Raw genomic sequence first — 18,841 nt, forward strand, 5'->3', positions numbered from 1 at the left:
CTGTCAAGAACCGAATACCATTTGTACCGGTACGGTTGGTGTAAAGTTGCTAGGTCACAGAGTTGTCCAACTTCCATTTGTCATAACTTAATCAAAACTAAATAGAATTTCAAACGAAATGTCATTTTGATCATGATTTAGCCTCTAAATTCATTCTGTATTCAATTTTTGTTCATTTAGAAAATTTAATTATTTTCGACCTAGATTCGATTTCGATGTTAAGAGTCCCCCCTTTGAAATTTCGAAAATTCAAAATTTTAAATCTCAAGTTTTCACTTTTAATCAACTCCTCATATCATAATTAGTATAAAACAACACTTTTAACTTGATTCTGAGACCTTTCATTTTTTTGTAAAAAATCATATGAAATTTAACAAAAATTTTGACTTGTAAAGTGGCTAAGTCCGCAGTCTGACCAACTTCAAACTGTCATAACTTGATCAGAACTGAACCGATTTTCAAACGGAATGTCATTTTGATCATGATTTGGCCTCTAAATACATTCTGCATTCAAATATTTTTAAATTCGTTTAAAAAGTTTTTTTTTGCCCTAGGTCTGTCTTTTTTTTATGTCATATTTATTATAAATCTACATCTTAAAATTTTAAGTGTTTCTAAATTGATTTTTGTAAAAATGAATTCAGACTTTTCAAGTTGAAAAACGAACAAATAACTCGTTCAATAATTAAAATATCTTTCGTTTTTGAATATATTTTTGGGCTCAGTGTTTAATTTACTATAATTTATGACTTCAGCAGATTTTTTTTGTCTAAGATTTAAATTACAAATCATAAACCAAACTGAAAATGACCAAAAAAAAATTTAAATGCTAAATCAACCCAATAGCTAAAGATCCTTGAGACGGAGGAGACTTGAAAAAGATTTGAGCATAGATTTCAAATATTTTTTAATAATTTAGATATTTTGTTGAACAATATTTTCGACAATATCAACTACTTACCGTATCCTCATCGTCGTCCGTGTTATCGAGGTGTTCCAGCTGAAACTGGGCGATAGCCTGACCGTTCTGTGTGTGATTAAGCATATCCTTGGGCGTGGACTCCTCGGAGATGACCGATTCCGAGGGCAGGTTCTCGACAAACGCCACGAAGTTGCCACTGTTGCTTAGCTCCTGTGGCGTCTGGGCTTGCTCCTGCCCTTTAGTCTGCTTGGGGGATAAGGACTTTGGCTTGCTTGAGTTGGGTTGGGAACTAGACTTATTCACATTGATATTGACATGCTCAATGGAGCGCGTGTAGCGCGTGTTCAGCTTGATGCTGTTCTGTGGCGATGACAACGACTGTGGCGACGAGGACGAGGGCGTCTGCCGATCCAATTGGGAGCTCGGCTTAAGCTGCACATCATTATTGCCGTTGGCATCTCCGTCAGCGGCGCCCAGTCGCAGCTGTTGTTGTATGAGACGCTCTGCTTCCAGCAGCAGCTCATCCACGGAGCGCATGTCGGTGTTGTCTGAGAGGCGATTAACCTCCTGGAATATGGTGTCCGGATCAGCGGGCTCGATGCTGCAATCCTGTTCCTTGGCCAGAAACTCAATGATCGAGCTGCCACTTGTATAGTCAAGTGTGTCCAGATCCATGCTCACCATATCCACATCCACTACATCTGCCTCCATGTCACCGCCCCCACCCCCATCCCCGCCCATTTGGCGCAAGCGTGGGCGTGGCCGATGGCGCGACACCGTCTGCTGCTTGTGTGGACTGAGCACCTTGGACATGGCGCCTTTGCTGCAGTGTCCGATGGCGTTGCCGACCCCTTCCTGTTCCCCTCCCCTTTCCCTTTCCCGTTTACGTTCTCTTTCTTTTCTCAGCGCTCTCTTATTTACTATTTGTTATTGTATTCGCACTGTCTCGCTCTTTGATTAACCGAGTTTTGTTTGTTTATTTTGTTGGTATTTTAATAATTTTTAGTTTTTTTCTCTTCAACTTGATTTCTTGATAATAACGTTGCAATTGACCGTCTTTGCACTCAATTTAGTCACTACAGCTATACGTATAAAAAAATAACAATTTTCTCTTTACTTTTATTCTCGCAATTATTTTCCGTCTTGTTTGTATATTTACTAAACTTATAGAGTTGTATCGTTCATAGTTCATGAGCAGTGCTGCCAACTTTTGAGGAAAAAACATCATAAGCTGCCACCCAGTGAAAATTTCAGGTCTGGCTCATTTTTTTTTACCAAAAAAAAGGTTAATTTAAAAAAAAAGCATGTGTAGTTTTTCATTTTTTCTTAAAATCAAAGCTAGAATTTTCCACATTATTGATGAATTTTTATTTTAATTGTATCGATTTTTTGATATCCGTTTTAATTAAATTTGTAACTTCCACCTTTTTAGGGTTTTAACTTTGCTTACCTTAATTTTATCTTAATTCAAAAATAAAATTTTCCTTAAAAATTTATAACTAAATTATTGCCAAATAAACTAAAAAAAAGGTTCACATTTGAATTGTGCGCCGCTCACAAACAGATATGGTGTAAACAGTGCTGCCAACTTTAACGGAATAGATAGCTGTTTCTGACTCGAAATCATTTTTGCGTGCTCTTTTGCATAGATTTAGAAGAAATACTAATGCAAAACATAGCTGAATATATATTGAAAATTACCATTTCTGCGGCTAATAGCTTTAACCAGAACTAGCTTTAAAATAGCTAAGTTGGCAACAGTGTTTATAAGGCAGCTAAATCTGATTTTATTAAAACTGTCCTTCAGAAAGATCAAAATTTATGTTTCAAGCATACTAAATTTCATAAATTTAAGCAGCAGCATCAATACATTAATTTAAGCAGTCATCAAACATTGATTTAATTTGATTTTAATTTATTTCATTTTTTATGGGAGTTATTAAAGACTAAAATAAAAGCTTTTAAAATCTTATTTTTTTGGTGAAAAGAACATAAGTTACCAAAGAACTTCAAGCATCTTCGAATCAATCCGACTGACATATAAACTTGACAAGATTTGCTACTTTGAGCTTATCATAAATATAATTTCCAGGGAATAATACCGGAAGCGGTACCGTAACCGTTAACCGAAACTAACCGTTTCACTTTAGAACCGGAACCGAAAAAATATTTTTTAAAAACCGAAAACAGAAACGATTGCATAAATATTTAGTAAAGTTTAAAATCCCAACTTCATATATAAGGGGAATAAAAATCACAATAAAATATAAATTAAAACACTCTTATTGATTCTCTTCCGCACACTATAATTGTAAGTGGGCCTTTTCAGAATGAATGTCTGCAAATAGAATTTCCATAAGAGTTCGCTTAGAGTAGGGTACAAATCAAAATCCCATATCATTCCAATCATAATATGACGTCATTCCATTTGAATTTTATTTAATATTTTCTTTTTTTTTGCAAGAACAATATTTATATGTATAGTGTGTAATAGTATCTTATAATATTTTTCACATTATCGACAATTTTAAAACAAAAATAAATACATTTATATTTTGTTCCCGAAATTGTTTTTTCTCTGTTTTTATATCTCAGTTGTAAGCCTAAATATGACATTTTTTTAAACATACACAATACATACATACATATTTAATTATGAATAGAGTTGTACTTAAATGTATATGCAATAAAATAACTATATATTTTCTTATTTTCTGCACTCCATTCCATCTTTATCTTTTTACATGTACATGTGTTTGTATGCCTATAAAAAGCGTTCTACAATTACAAAAAAAAAATATTTAAGTATGTATAATATAATATTAATAATAATTATTATAGAATAATAAAGAATAGAAACATTAAATAAATCCTAGGTTGCGCTTGATAAAATCGTTGAATAAACAATATGTACAATTGATTATTTTATGTGTATTTATAATAATAGTTGCTAATATTGCTTATGACTATATAACGTACACATATCAGTAGTAATTTGGATCATTGAGTGTTGTATGTATCTGTGTGTGTGTATGTGTGTGTGTGAGTGTGTATTGGTGTAGGTGATTGTAGTTATAACGCTGACCATGCTCATGAAATTTGCTATCACTTTTTGTTGAATACAATAGAATACAAACGCTAAGCTAAAAACCAAAGCTGAACAGAGCCGAGCACTAAAACTAATTGCTAGCAGCACAGTGTTCATTGTAACTGTGCAAATGTTGTTGTTGGCTATTTGGCGTGTGTTTTCGCATTGATATACAAAAAACACATGCATACAGTGCAGGAAGTAAACACATTCTACTATGCATTTTTCCTCTATTATAATTAAAATATACATAATTATTTTGGTGGCAGGCTTTCTTTCGGTGTGATTGGCGACGGCGACAGCGACAGCGACGACAACAGAAGGGAGGCAGCGACGGCTGTTTATTTATTTTGAGAGCATTCAGTATTCGGAGTCTTGTAATTATCTGTGACTGCTGTAAGTCTTAAAGACACGTGGCATGCTGCTACTGCTGCTGCTGGTGGTGCTGCTGCCGCCGCTGCTTGTGTTGCTGCTGCTTGTGCTGCGCATCGCCGTTGGGGATGTGGATGATGCATTTGCATCTTGCGATTGCACTGTATCGTTCGGATCATGATGCGTCGTCGTCTCCAGATTTAAGGGCATTGGCATCGCATGATCTTCAGCATGCTCATAGATGTAATCGCGCTTTTTAAAGTTGTCAATGATCTTCTTTGTTGATTTCATATGCGCCACAAAGGCTGCCTCCAACTACAAATAGAAACAAATTAGTTAGAATCAAGATTTAAATGCTAAGTAAGCAATTTTCCCAATTAACACTCACGCTGGAAGTTAGGTTCATGAAGGTGTGATACTTTTCCAGCACACCAACGATCTCTTTAAAGCTATTGCCGCGCAGCTGCCGCCGCACGATTATCTCATACTGCTCGTTGTCCGTGATCAGGTTACCAATGAGTATGGCCGCATAACTGCCCTTCAGCGTGTGCTCCATGTGGTGGCCAGCGCGTTGCACAACTGCAATTAATAAATAATGTTGAATAAATAGTAATAACAGTAAGAAAAATATAGGATTGATGCCACCCGCTCACTGAATATGGAAATCATTTGTATTCCAATATTTCGATAATTACTTTGCTCTGAGTCAACAAATTGCAATAGATTCAAGTGTCACAAATGTATATAGATAATTAAGTTGCAACCTTTATATCACATCATTATTTACAAAAGATATTTAGTTTCTTTCCTTTCAAAAACAAAATACTGTGGAATTTCAATTGGTAAACAACAACAGGTGCGATAACATAAATGCATTTAAATGGAATCGAACTTACGATTGTTGACTGTCTCCTCGACTTCCTCCTGCTTCTTTTTGCCCTTCTCATTGCTCTCCAGGAAGGCATCCGTGTTCTTCTCCACAAGTCTGCAAATATATTAATTTTGAATAAGAATGTGAATTGTTTAAAGAGACAGCGGCATTTAATACCTGGCGAGCTCCTCACACTTATAGAAATAGTCGAGTAGTGCCTGGACCGCGCTAACCGCCTGATCACCCGGCGGTGGATTCTCAGCCACATATTCGGCGGGCGCATGTGCCTGCATCAACGTGGCCCGATTGGACGGTGTGTGCATGCACAGATTGATGAGCAGCGTCAGCACCTGATAGAAAAACAAATTAGTTGAGTCACTTTTAAATTAAGACAGATATTGACATATTCTAATCACTGATTTCAAGAAATTAATACAGGAATGAATTTATGAGGAGTGCACATTTATTGTACCCATCGTTTTTGCTAAATATAGTGCAACTTAATTGCTTCCCAGATATAATGATAGGTCTTTCAAATTGTAACTTCTGTTGTTCTTGGTTTTTGCTACGTACAAATTGTGGAAATTCAAATATTTAAGGCTAGAATGCTCACCAGAATACTCAGCTCAAAGACGCAGCGATCCGGAATGTAGTTGGACGCCAGCAACAGGAGGTGGAAGCTCGTCTCGATGACATCGCTGCGCTTGCCGAGCAACTCGGCGCCCAGCGACGGCTGTGCCTCGTTGAACGTGTGCGTCAGGTTGATGAGGACCTTCATGACGGGTATGAGAAGTTCACGCATTGCCACGCCCGGATGCTCTTTGCTGCTGCTGTGCTCCGTCGTTGAGGGATGCAGGATCAGCTGCCGATCGCAGAGTCTATAGAGTAGGCACAGTGTGTCCACAGCCCGTCCCTTCTCGTAGGTGAGCATGTACCGCTGATTTGCCTCATTGTGCTGCGTCACATTCTCGAGAACCCGTAAGCAACGTGCCACCGTTTGCATATTGTCGAGCAGTGCCGGCTGCCAGGCAATCATTGCCATGTCAGTGACAGCTGTCGATATTATGGGTTGGCAGAAGTCCGATATCGTTTTAATGATGTGCTCCAACCCGCCCAGTTTACGCAGATCCTCCTTGAACCACTCGCCGGCACGTTTCGAGGTCAGCGAGAGCAACGTTTCCATGGCCAGAGTGCCCACCGTTATGGATTCAACATTTAAATGGGTTCCCTTGCCCTGGGCCTTGATCTCCTCGCACAGTTCCCGCACCTTCTGCTTGTTTCGCTCGTAATTGGCGCGATCTGTTGGCGCTGCCACGCCCTCAGCCTCCAGTAAGTTGATCATCAGCTCGAGTGAGTCTCGATCCAAGTCCATGTTAAGTCCCTCCTGCGACAGTATATACATAATGGCCGAGGTGCACAACCCCAAGCTAAGATCCTTATTCGCGTCGGACAGTGCCTGTGGAGAAACGAATGGAAAGATTAGTAACCCGTTACTTGCTACTCGTCACTCGCTACTCACCTTGAAGAACTTGGTGACAACACCGTGGGCACGAACATGCATACGAAATGCGGGAGTCATGCACTTGGTGGCCAGCTGGAGGGCAGAAAGACAGCGTGTGGGAGGCGGATTGTGTGGCTGCAGTGCGTCCAGAATGTATTCAACATCGTCATACATCTCCTGGTACTCGCCAATCTCCTGTATCTGATGTGCCGTCTTCACGTTGCGCACCACTGTGTAGTACTCCTTGGTCTTACGATCCACACGCAATCCCGTCGTCCGCTCGCCACTGCCTCCTCCTCCTCCACCTCCGCCACCAGCTCCGCCGTCTTCCGGACCGGGTTCCAGATCCATATCGAACGCATCCGCCGATGTCGCTGCCGAGGACTGAACACTATGCTGTGGCTTAGCCTGTCTTGAGAGTTTCCCCAGTGCAGGACTCTCGCCACGCAGTGCGGAGCTACTGCAGGTATTATTATTGGAATTGCTATCACCAAAGTCGCCATAGATGGCATCGATGGCTGCCGATGATTTGCTGGTCGTCAGACTGTCCGTTTTGGCGCCACTGCCCGCCGCCGTTGAGGCGGAGGCATTGCTGGCATCACTGCCGGTTCCAGCGCCATTGGCCTCCAGTGCCGCATCCCAGCTGTGCTTGTACAGATGCCGCTTGGCGACCGTCGCCTGCTCAGCCTGATCGGAGGGCACCAGCGCTCGACTCTTGAAGATGCTGCCCTTCTTCTTGGAAATGACCAGCTTGACGGCGCCCCGTTGTCCCGTCTCCTCGCTGCCTGGAGCTGCAGTCGCAGCTGGAGCCGGAACAGCGCTGCCTGATGCCGTTTCAGATGAGCCAACAGCGCCATTACCCGCTCCAGCAGCTCCCGCTCCAGCCACTTGAGTGTCCAGCGTGAGTGTGCGCTTAAACTTGTCCTTGAATTTGTAGTCACGTGGCGGCGGCGATGAGGAAGATCCATCGTGCTGCATTGAGGAGCCGTTCGAGGTATTTGATAGCTCATCCATGCCGGGATCGGGATCGGGTTCCGGATCGAGCTCTGTGTGCGGCATCTTGGCGGGTGTTGGATTCATATCCTCCAAGTCCTCATCATCATGGTGCAACTGACCCAGCAGCTTAAGCTTCAGTTGCTCCGCCTCCGTTGCTGCCTCCGTCTCCGTCTCTGCCGTCTCCGCTGTTGTCTCCGGCTGCAGCACCTGCGTCACCTGCTGATTCTTTCGCTTGCGTCCATAGCTGCGAGTAGCGGCGCCACCAGCGCCATTGTCGGACGCCCGACTGGCCTCCGCCTTGGCCGACAGATTGGCGGCTATTTTGTTAATATTATTGTTATTATTGCTAGCCAAATTGTTGTTATTCGCTCGTGCTGCGGCGCGTCCACGTCGTGGCAGCGACAGCGACGATGACGACTCACTGGCAGTCGCCTCCACTGCAGCAGATGCCTCTCCCGCTCCCGCTCCTGCACCTGTGCCCGCTGTCCACTTTTCCGGCGACTCATCCACTTGCATATCATCGTTTGGTGCTTTCTTGGAAGGACGACCGCGTGTCGCTCGCTTGGTGACTGTGGCGGATGCGGGGTGAACTGTGGGCGATGTCTCCATGGGCTTGGCCCGTGTCCTTGTCCGTGTTTCCGGTGCCACTAGCACATCTTCAGCATTGTTGTTGTTGCTATTGTTATTGTTGTTGTTGTTTGTCTTGCGCGCTCGTCCGCGTGTCGTGCGTTTCGCCTGCTTGGCTCCGGCACCGGCGTCGTCTGGAGCGGCTGCATCTGGATCTGCATCCACAGTGCCATTTAGACGTGGCACCACATCGCCCCGCAGCACCGCCAGAATATCATCCTGCAGCGGCTCCTCGACAAGCGGAATCCTTGCATGTGGATCGCTTGTGTTAACAGCTGAACTGTTGCCATCCATGGTCATCATCATGGACTCCAATCGCGATTCAATGTCCGATGGGGGCGCCACTAATGACGAATGCTGGCTGGTCTCCAGATCACTGGTGATGACACTCGATCCTCGACTGCGTATCACACAGCTATCCTCCTGGACAGCCTGCGCCAACAATTGCGGCGTACTGTTGCCCTTGGATGAGATGCTGCCCAGCACGGAGGATTGCGAATCAAAGTCGTGCTCGGATCGTGTCGTTGGCGATATGACCGAGCCACGTTGATGATGAGCTGGATGATGATGGGCCGGATGTGGTTGCTGCTGGGGCGGATCACTTAATGCCAGATGCGGCGATGGCGTCTTAAACTCGGAGGCGGGATTCTCCGTGGCATTCACTGGAATCGCTGCCACAGTTGCCGCTGCTGCCGCTGTTGCAGTTGCACTTGCAGTTGTTGTTGCCACAGTTGAATGCTTCAAATGCTTATGCTTTTTGCTCTTGGATTTCTTTTCGCTGCGCGAATCCTCTCCAGCGGCTTTCGCTGCTGCTGCGGCCGCTGCCTTTGCAATTGCGTTGCGTATCACGTCCGTTTTGATGATCAGCTTCAGTCGCTCCTTGGGCGGCTTATCCGGTGATATTTTCACAGTACAATAGTTGATTTCAGGTGGTTCTTCCTCCTCATCCTCCTCTTCTTCCTCTTCCTCCTCCTCCTCTTGCTCTTCGTCGTCGTGGTCCTGCTGCTGCTGCTGCTGATCTACATGCGTCGCTGCATTGTTCGCTTGTGACGTCACTTCGCTGCCAACTGCAGCGTCTTCTGCCAAGTCCGACGCCGACGTCGACGCCGCTGTTGCCGGTGGCCGCAGCGGTTTAACAGTTATTTTTGGCGTTGTTGCTGCAGGAACTATGGCAATGTCTTCATCCAGTGTCGCATCGTTGGGCGTCTCAAAATGCCGCTGAGCAGGCGAACTGTTTGGCGGCTCCTCGCTGTCCGTGCTGACTAAGCGCGATGTGCCCTGCAAAAGATTCCATTGTATATACAGTAAGTCAAGTCATTGTTTTCACAAACAACACAAAAATGCACACATTTCATTTAATACTCTGAGAGTATACATACATTTTCCTGATCAGTATCACACTATAGGAGCTAACGACATTATAGTATAAATAGTATGTACATAGGTTCTTAGATACGATACACAAGACGCAGGGAACTGCATAACAAGAGCAACCTTAAAGCCATAGACTTGGAATTTCGTACACATGACGAACACGGTGGAATCAATGAATCCCAAAAATTTCATAACGATCGGATAAGAAACTCACAAGATATTCAATAAATGGGTTAAAATTCCTACGTATCTAAAGTCTTCTTATTTAAATAGTTAAACCCAATCAATAGAACTCATAAAGATAATGATAACATAATAAATTATTATTTATTTTTTAGCTGTTTGTAAAAACCATAAGCAACTCTTGTAATATAAGGAAAAAGAAACCTAGAAATGATTTCTTTTCAATTCCATGTGAATTTTGAATTTAGTTAAAACAATTACTTGACTAACTGTACGTCGTACATACAGCATAAAAGCCATTGTTTTGACAGCGACAAAATTAATAGAAAATTTAATTTTCTCGACTTTTTGTATACATCTACTTATATATAGGTTACTTATGGTTCTTAGAACAAGTTAATGAATAAAATTTTAGTAGAATTTGCTTTCTTGTTCAATGATTTAGTTGACATACTATATATGAGTTCGTTTCAGTCAAGACAGAGCATAGTTTGTAGCATTTATGTATGTAGTTTATTTTTTCAGCCGCAATTAACACTTGGACAGTAGTCACAACAACAACAAACAGCAACCAGAAAAACACAAAATAATGCGGACAACGGGAGCGACAACTACCGCCGAACAGAAACAAACAGAAACTGCGAGCGGCGAACGGCGCAGCAGCAAAGTGAAAATGAAGAAAAAAACAGAAGAAACAGAAGTTAAAAAAAAAAAAAAAAAACTCCGCTTAATGTAAAAGCGCGCGTAATTTAACACTGCGTTTCTTGTTGTTGTTATTGTTGTCGCTTTCTCTTTCCCACACATCGCTCAGAGAGCGGTTCAAAATGACAGAGATGGCGTGCCGTCTAAGCGAGATAGAGAGGTAAGGGTAGCGGAATTTTGACTCTCTCTCGCTCTCTCTGTGAGCGCGTGCGCGCTCAGCTTAGCAGGCAACGCACAGTGGGCTTAAAAGTATAAATACAATTGCATAAATCGTAATCGATTGATTAATAGACAATAGCTTGAAATTTGTGAATATTTCACGGTATGAATACTTCATAAAATTAACTAAATAGCATGGCATGAACTGGATTCTAAATAAAAAAAATAGAAATAAAGCATTAAAGATTTCTTAATTTTTAGTTTCAGACCTTTAAATTATTTTACAGAAATTCTATTTATGCAAGGAGGGATATAGTTTAGATTTGAATATTGCTATTGCTTAGCTATTAGCTATGATGGTAAATATATCGATAAGGATATTATAGTTTGTTTATTGGAGATATGTTATATCTTCATAAAGACATTTGAAATAATTTCGATAAGACCCGTTTTTTTCGCTGAAATTGTATCTGCAAGATATTTTTTAATTATTAAATATTATTAAAATAAAACCACTTTGTCGATAAAAAAAAATTGAATGCGAACATTAAAAATATTTGATTATTTTTTTATATTTTGGTATGAGCATTCAATTTATTTTTAAAATTTGTATATTTTAAAAGTCATTGAACAAATAAAAATTGATAATACAAGTTTTTCCTGTTTTTTCTCGATCCCCGATTTCTATACTTTTTACGATAAAATATCTATAAGTTAACTTTAAGCTAAACTGAACAATTTAAAAAAACATGGGCAGACTGTTCTACAAAAATTAAGGCTTATTCTCAAGCTGCACAAACTCACTTTGGAAATGCGCAGAACAATTGGCGGATGTTCAGGCGTGCGGGAGGCACTCGACGAGGCGGAGGCAGACGGTATTGTTCCAGCTGCGGATGCTGCTGCAGATGCTGTCGCTAATCCAGAGGAGGCTGCTACTGCTGCTGCTCCGGCTGCTGCACTGGGTGCCGTTGTCGGCGGAGGAAGGGCTGGAGTTGTGTCTGCAGTTGTATTGGAGGCATCTGTTGCTGTGGCTGTTGTTGTTCCATCTGTTCCACGTGTCTTGGGAATGATCAGATCTTTGACGGGCGTTGGATAACGCTCATCCTCATCCACCTCGCAGTAGTTGACTGCCTTGCGGGCGCGTCCCAAAATCCGTGACGGTGGCGCTTCCGGTTTTAGTTTCTTCTCCTCCTTGACCTTCTTCTTTTTGCCCTTGGGTTCGTGGGCTGTCGGCGATGCGCCAGCTGATATATCCATATGATCGGATGCATCCATGTCCAAGTTGTCGCCTCTGTCGGCGGCGCCAAACGCACCTGGCGTTAAAGCAGCCGCAGCTGCCGCCTTCTTCTTGGGCGACTTGCGTTTCCGCTCAGCGGAGTTGCCTTTGCCCAGCTTGAGCTTAATGGGCTCCCGGGTCGGCGTCATCGACGTCTGCTCCCGCATCGGTGACGTTGCGCCGACGCAGTGCGGCAATTGTTGTATTATCTGTGCTATAACCTCTGGCGGCGCCGCATTGCGTGACTTGAAGAACTTTTTGGGCTTTGGCGGCTCCGGCACGGATACGGACATGTCATTTGGATCATGATCATGCGTCGAGGCCGGACTCTGAGCCGGACTAGCCGCTGCCGCAGCAGCAGCCGCCGCAGCGGCCATTGGATGCAGGGCAGAGAGCGTGTACGTCCGGGTCGAGGTGAAACCCATTTTGCCCCACTTGCCCACTGTGCCCACGGAGCGAGCAACCGTTGGCCGATTCGTGTTCTCCTTCTCCTTGCAGAGCGAGTCCAGTGGGACGACGATGTTCTTTCCCCAGCGCGACATCTTGACTGGAGTCCTCCGAATCCGACAAGATTCCAATCCTTCAAGTTGAGCTTCGGTGTTTTGTTTACACTTCTTCTATGGCCACTTGATGGCAATTACACTGCAATTGCACAGGTAAACAGAGACGGAAAGAGGGTGGGAGAGAGAAAGAGTGAGAGAGAGAGAGAGAGAAGAATACGAAACACATGTTTATTATTATTATTATTACTGCAATAATTAATAAAATGTGTACACACTCAATTCAATTGTAAATTTACTCCTGAGCCGAGTTTTATTTTAACAATGGCAACAAAAAAAGGAGCCTTAAAGCAAATGTCAAAAAGCAACAACAACAAAACACAACAAACGAGTGACCATAACCGATGCACGCGTGCGAGAGAGCACACAATAGTAGCGCTGCACACACACGCAGACACACGCACAGTGCATGAGCGCGAACGATTCACAATTTTTTTTTATTGTTGCCAAAAACAAATCAATGCAAAATAAACTGTTTGCTGCACTGTACGATTAAGGAAATTGTTGCGTTTCATTTGTAAAATATGTATATGTGTAGCTGGTATGCAAGCAACAATTTATGGTACACATGTAGGTACACACATACGTTTCGTATTATGCTCACCTGAAACAAAACATTTGAGTTGAGGACGATGTTGATTCTTGTTTGTTGTTGTTGTGCTCCGTTTATTGCGTGAATGCATACATATGTATGCTTGTATGTGTATGCTCAAATCTCTGTTGCTGTATGTACATATGTATGCGTGCGAGTAGGAATGCAATAAAACAGAAACAGACAGAAACGTCGTCGTTTGCTTATTGGCGCAATTTTTTGTTCCACGCGCGGATTCTTCGATACTTCTTGCTTTTTACGAATAAACACAACACATATTTAATAATATTAACTAACGCACTATTTCGGCTCGCTTCTCTATGTGCATAGTTAGTAGCAACTGCATGTTTTTTGTTGCACACATTTTCCACCACTTTTAACGCTGCATACGAAAATCGCAACGAATCAGGTACAACAACAGCTACAAATTACATACATACAAATAATTGCTTATGGAAAACTTGAAATTAATGTGCATAGCCGACACTAGATTAAATACATTAAATACACATTTGCAGTTTGCCAATGCAATTGAATTGGTTTAAAAACACACAAAAATATTAAATTTTTTCTTCGCAACTACGATTTAGAGTGACCGAATTTTGTTTGCGTTGTTCAGCCTGCCATTCGCCTCGAACGCTCAGAGTTGTGTTTTTCGATAAATTTATTATTTACGTCGTCTTGCTCTTTTTGCGGTAACGTGTCACATTTTGCGCTGCTTTTTTTGCGCACGGCGCCAAAATTTAAATGTAAATTCTATTTAGCAATAAATTAAGATTGTTAAAAATATGTAAAAGTCAAAATTAGATTGAAAAAATGTTTTGCAAAATACTAACAAAAATTCTGTTAACATTTTCAAAATTTGTTGGCTATCGCACTTTTATTGAATAGAAAGGCTGCCCGATTTTAAAGTATCGGTAGTTTTCTGGGACTGTAGCTTGAGCGATTAGACAAAATAACTAACATTTCATAAATATATAAAAAAAAATATATAAAACTAGATAGTTTTTTTTTATTCAGCTATTTTTCGGTTGCTTTCCAGACAGGAACAGCTGTTCATTCCCTTAACAAGTTGGCAGCACTGCAGAGCACTTCACGCGAGTAAGAACTTGCGCGCAGCCAACTTAATGGGAGTCAACAATTAGCGCGCAGCCAACTTCACGTAAGATAATATTTTGGCGCCATCGAATATTAAACAAAAACTACATACATTTTGATTAGTTAGTGTCTGGTTTATTTATAACTTTAAATGTATCTTGAGAGTTTTGATGTTCATTTACAATATACGCCAGTGGATCGTCTTTACTCGACTCCATCAGATGCTCGCACGAAGTTTGATTTATGGCAAACATGAAAGATAAATCAATATCATAGCGTGGCAATTTCTCTCTATAAATTTTTACGATTATTAGCGCATAAAATTTTTTAGCAAGTGATTGTTGTAAATTACCTCAGAAAGGTTACCACATTGTCTCCCAGCGTAGATTCCCGTGAGAGCAACAAAGCGGACAAATAACGCGGATGCTTCTTCTTCTCGGCGCAGTGCATAATTAGACCCCAATTTTGATAGTCTGTATCCAGGACATAAGTGTTGTATATGCCCTCATCTGAAAATTATATATACAAATATATTTCTAAAAGTACATTTTTTAAATGGTATTTTCTGTTTCTATTTTGCAGAATTCAAAGTTTAGTAGACTCAAGTATCAGACACCATTTTTTTTTTTTTTAATTTTTTGGTCTGTTTTTATCTTTTTTCGAAACTGTCACAAATGTTAGAGTTAATGAAAGCTAATGAATATAAATATCTATTAATCATTCAAACACCGTTTTAAATTTATTTCGAAAGTTTTAGAAATATATACTTTGAAGTAAAAAAAAATTTCTTTTTGAAATTTTTTTTTTATACTTTCAAGTTTTAGAATAATTCGGAAAATGTTTGTAAATTTTGACTTAATACTTTATTTATATATCCTTTAAGATACTATTTGTTCGAATCGGTAAAGATTATACCATATCAGCAAACTCTTTTGATGTCAGCTTTCAGAAAGTGTAAAGCTTTTTAAATCAGTTGTGACATTTTCGAGAAATGACTGAAATTTTGATAATTAAAAAAAAAAGCTTTACCATTGAACAATATTTTAAGTGATTTTTTTTAATGTACAAAAAAAATCTGTCTGTTATCAATTGTCAATTTTTGTTTTGAAATAGTCTTTTGGCAAGTGTTTTTTCGTTGTTATTAGTTAAATCTGACCTAGAGTCTGCTAAAGTATTTGTTTAAGGGCCGATTTTTTAATGTGTCCTTATATTTTATCAAAAGGATATTTTAAAAGTTGTAATTAATTTCTATACATTTTACGTCAAACTTTTTTTGATATAGTTATCAAACCCCTTAGACATTGACATTGACTAGACATTGAAAAACTGCCCTTAACTCTTTTTTTGGAGTGGTCCCTGAACTCACAAATATCTTCTGTGTGCATCCAGTGGCCGGGTGTACCAAAGTCTGGTATTAACCAAGTAATGTTGCCTTGTAGCTTTTCCCGCAACGGATCCTCAGCGAAGATATAGCTAAAGTTCATAGTAATCTAAAGTTGATACATATTGTAATTAAGGCACTATAAAGTAAATAGTAGGTCAAGTAATTGTTTTGACAAAGTAATAAATACAAATGTGTGTTAGATAATTTAAATTTTAAAGCCAATCTGTTCAATTGAAATACTTACAAATGGTTTGTTTCTTTGTCAAAATAATTACTTGACCAACTGTATGTGAATTCATTCAACTCACATGCTGATCCTCAGTGGAGAAGGCAAAGTTGCTGCGCATGCAGGCGTATTCCGGCAGTTCCTCGGTGGATGCATAATATTGCACCACGTGCCAGTTTCCCATCATCAGCTCCAAATCAAAGTTGCGTATGGCGCGCACCTGTTGTGTGGGTGGCAAGTGGTAAGTGGCAAGTAAGTGGTTAGTGGCAGGTGTTAAGGTGCAAAGTGTTAGGGTGCATAGAATGATGAGCTTGTAGAAAGCTGACATGAACATAAATAACAACAAAACACACGCTCATTTCAAGACAAGTGCGTGCTAAGCGAAATTAAGCCACACACACACACATACTCGTACATTAATACAAAGCCTAGTTAGACCCTGTACCGAAAGTACACACAAAATTGCACATTAATACAAATTTCAATCTTACAAACTATATTTTCCTATTGTTCTGTTTTTTTTTATAAATCTTTAGACGAGTAAAATATTATTTTTAATATTTTTATTAAAATTTAAGAATAGATAAAAAAAGAAACGATTTTCTAAATTTCCTTCAACCTTATGCTAACACGTCAGGTACTTATTTTGAATATATTGCAGTGAAATGATCCTCTATGTTTAATAAAAAGTTACTTAGATCTTGAAAAGTTTTACATAAAAGAAAAATTTGCACTTCAAATAAATTTTGATTAGAATGTGGGGTACAGGGTATCAATATCGTTGGGTGCGCTCTACAGTTGCTTTTCCTACTTGTTGCATGTGTCACTTTGTGCATTTCTTCAATTTGTTTGTGGCTTTTGGCTGTGCATTTTACACTGCACTTGACCGCTGTCAGCGGTGCGCCAGCGATGCCAACTGTGAAGTCGACGTCGACAGCGACAGCGACGCTGACTGCGACGTCAGCATGCTAGCAGTCACTTAGAAAGTGTGATTGATTTTGGCATCAGTGTGCACACATTTCTTTGGCCCCAGACATTCTGAACGCGAGCTTGAGTGACTCGCATATTGATGAGAGCAGAAACACACACACATATACAAACACACATACACACACTCACACACACACACACATACACACACGTGCTTACACTGAGCCAAAATGTGACAGATTTGAGTATTTTATGTTCTTTTGTCTATTTCTGACTTATACTACAACTGAATATAAAATTTACAAACGATCTCTCTCTCTTTTAAACTCTGAAAATCGCTGTAACGATCTTAAAGAATTCAAAATGAAATGCCAATTGATCCAAAGACCAAGACCTTAAATTTTTGTGTAATATCTAAAAGACCGTCTCTGAATAGACTTTTTTGGTTCGAGTATAAATATATCATAATTATAAATATATATCTATAATTTTATAGATATGAAGTGGAAAAGTTTTATTGGAGATGAAAACGCACTTTATCTGCACGTAGCTTGAATTTTATATTTTTCGCTAAAACAAGAATTTTATTTTTAAGTTACTTAGATAAAATATAAAATGTATAAATCGAGAAAGGCTAATGTATCAACAAGCATTTTTAACTGATATGGATAAAAAAAATACCGGATTTAAGGCTTACATTTGGACACTTCCGGCGTAGATCTGTGCGCTTCCTGCTGGTTGCCGTGTAACTGTTGTACTTCATCCATGCATCCGTTAGATGGAGCAGGAGCGCAAAGAGCAGCAGTGCTGCCCAGTGCAACAATGATCTCATCACCAAAAAGAGTTACCAGATGGATATGGATATTATTGATAAAAAAAATAAATGTTTGTTTTATTCCTGAATAAAACGTATGATTTAGACGAGCGCTCGTTGCTGCGTTCTTTATGACACTGTTTGTTATTCGGTTTCTCAAACGGATGCCGCAAGCAACGGTTCGACTTTTAGCGGATAAGGCGCCTTATACTATATATACTTATATATATATGTACATGTATTACACAGAATATTGCATAGATGTTTGTACTTACAGTTATGTATATTTCATTAAATCGTTGTGCGTTGTTGTCGCTTGCTTATTCATTATCGTAGCTGAAAATAAAACGCACTCACACTCGGACACCATTGCATGATCAGTGGTGAGTATTTAGTTATTTTTTTCTTATAGCTTAGCCCGAGAAGTTGTCCGATTTATCAATATTTTAACATAACTTTCCTCTGATAATAACAAATTCAGTGACTATTTGCAAATAAGAACACTTTGATCTGGATTATAATAATAAAAAAAAACACTTATTTTTGGGGCTTTTAATCTGTAGCTAACACCTAACTGATATCATAAAGTTACTTGGACAACTTAAAATTATTATAAGTGTATGAGAAACTTTTTTGATTACAATTAGTTATTATATTTGAATCTACTAGGACCAATAACTGACTATAATTATTGAAATATTATTAAATTCCCAAATCAAAATTTTATATTTGAAAATGCAATAAGAGTTTAAAGTTTTATATCAATCTTGAAAGTGGAATCATGTCTTTATAGAGATTAAATAAAACGAAAAACTGTTATTTTTCTATTAAAAAAGCTTAAGTTAAAAAATAGCTAAGTAAAGCTGTTGATCTAGCGAAACATTGCGAATCAGTTGTGCACAGTGGCACTATGTCTGTGTTTATACCCTTTCAGACACTATTTTCATTTTTTCACTAAATATGTAACGCGACTATGTAAGCTAAAGATTTCCAACTTGGTATGTAGGTATGTACTAAAGCATACAGCTGCCATAGGAACGATTGGTCGAAAATCAAGTTTTAGTTTAAAAAAACATCTTTGTTTTTAAAGATATCTCAACCAATCTTACAGCATATGCATCTGGGCTGGTCATATACATCCTGACTAACATTGGTTTGAATCGGTC

General features: G+C 39.9%; 3 protein-coding genes across 5 annotated transcripts in view; all 3 read right to left on the bottom strand.

Moving 5' to 3' along the window:
* Positions 1–1,740, bottom strand: part of LOC117794069 (centrosomal protein of 162 kDa) — a 47,431-nt gene extending 45,691 nt beyond the window's left edge. For both annotated transcript variants that reach the window (XM_034634534.1, XM_034634533.1), the window contains exon 1: positions 962–1,740. In XM_034634534.1, the coding sequence (XP_034490425.1) occupies positions 962–1,735 (774 nt within the window). In that variant the 5' untranslated portion in view covers positions 1,736–1,740. The remainder of the gene's footprint in view (positions 1–961) is intronic.
* Positions 1,741–3,492: 1,752 nt separating this feature from the next.
* LOC117794068 (protein wings apart-like) lies at positions 3,493–13,817 on the bottom strand. 2 transcript variants are annotated; one of them, XR_004618352.1, is made up of 9 exons: positions 13,236–13,817; positions 11,600–12,713; positions 6,773–9,655; positions 5,867–6,709; positions 5,431–5,603; positions 5,279–5,367; positions 4,771–4,961; positions 4,334–4,697; positions 3,493–4,303 (listed from the first exon to the last, which is right to left on the bottom strand). XR_004618352.1 is itself a non-coding variant. In XM_034634532.1 (8 exons), exons 2-8 carry the CDS (start codon positions 12,611–12,613, stop codon positions 4,392–4,394), a joined length of 5,499 nt encoding a protein of 1,832 aa, XP_034490423.1. In that variant the 5' UTR covers positions 12,614–12,713; positions 13,236–13,817; the 3' UTR covers positions 3,493–4,391. The 2 variants fall into 2 exon arrangements, 1 of the variants encoding a protein (XP_034490423.1); XM_034634532.1 differs by having other exon boundaries at positions 3,493–4,697.
* Positions 13,818–14,432: 615 nt separating this feature from the next.
* On the bottom strand, positions 14,433–17,758 carry LOC117794073. Its single transcript, XM_034634537.1, has 5 exons — positions 17,559–17,758; positions 16,014–16,151; positions 15,688–15,811; positions 14,674–14,830; positions 14,433–14,612 (listed from the first exon to the last, which is right to left on the bottom strand). The coding sequence occupies exons 1-5, from the start codon at positions 17,691–17,693 to the stop codon at positions 14,441–14,443; spliced, it is 726 nt and encodes a 241-aa protein (XP_034490428.1). The 5' UTR covers positions 17,694–17,758; the 3' UTR covers positions 14,433–14,440.
* Between the last annotated feature and the right edge of the window lie 1,083 nt (positions 17,759–18,841).

The sequence above is a fragment of the Drosophila innubila genome, chromosome X (assembly GCF_004354385.1).
Source record: "Drosophila innubila isolate TH190305 chromosome X, UK_Dinn_1.0, whole genome shotgun sequence".
Classification (NCBI taxonomy): Eukaryota; Metazoa; Arthropoda; class Insecta; order Diptera; family Drosophilidae; genus Drosophila; species Drosophila innubila.

Excerpts from the sequence above, each read along its gene's own strand:
- LOC117794068 (XM_034634532.1), bottom strand. The coding sequence starts at position 12,613 with ATGTCGCGCTGGGGAAAGAACATCGTCGTCCCACTGGACTCGCTCTGC. Across the intron at positions 5,604-5,866 it reads TCTTTGAGCTGAGTATTCTG|GTGCTGACGCTGCTCATCAA; the intron begins GTGAGCATTCTA and ends TTTTTCTATCAG. Across the intron at positions 4,962-5,278 it reads CGAGGAGACAGTCAACAATC|TTGTGCAACGCGCTGGCCAC; the intron begins GTAAGTTCGATT and ends TATTAATTGCAG.
- LOC117794073 (XM_034634537.1), bottom strand. The coding sequence starts at position 17,693 with ATGAGATCATTGTTGCACTGGGCAGCACTGCTGCTCTTTGCGCTCCTG. Across the intron at positions 16,152-17,558 it reads TACGCCGGAAGTGTCCAAAT|GTGCGCGCCATACGCAACTT; the intron begins GTAAGCCTTAAA and ends CCCACACAACAG. Across the intron at positions 14,831-15,687 it reads GATGCACACAGAAGATATTT|ATGAGGGCATATACAACACT; the intron begins GTGAGTTCAGGG and ends TATAATTTTCAG.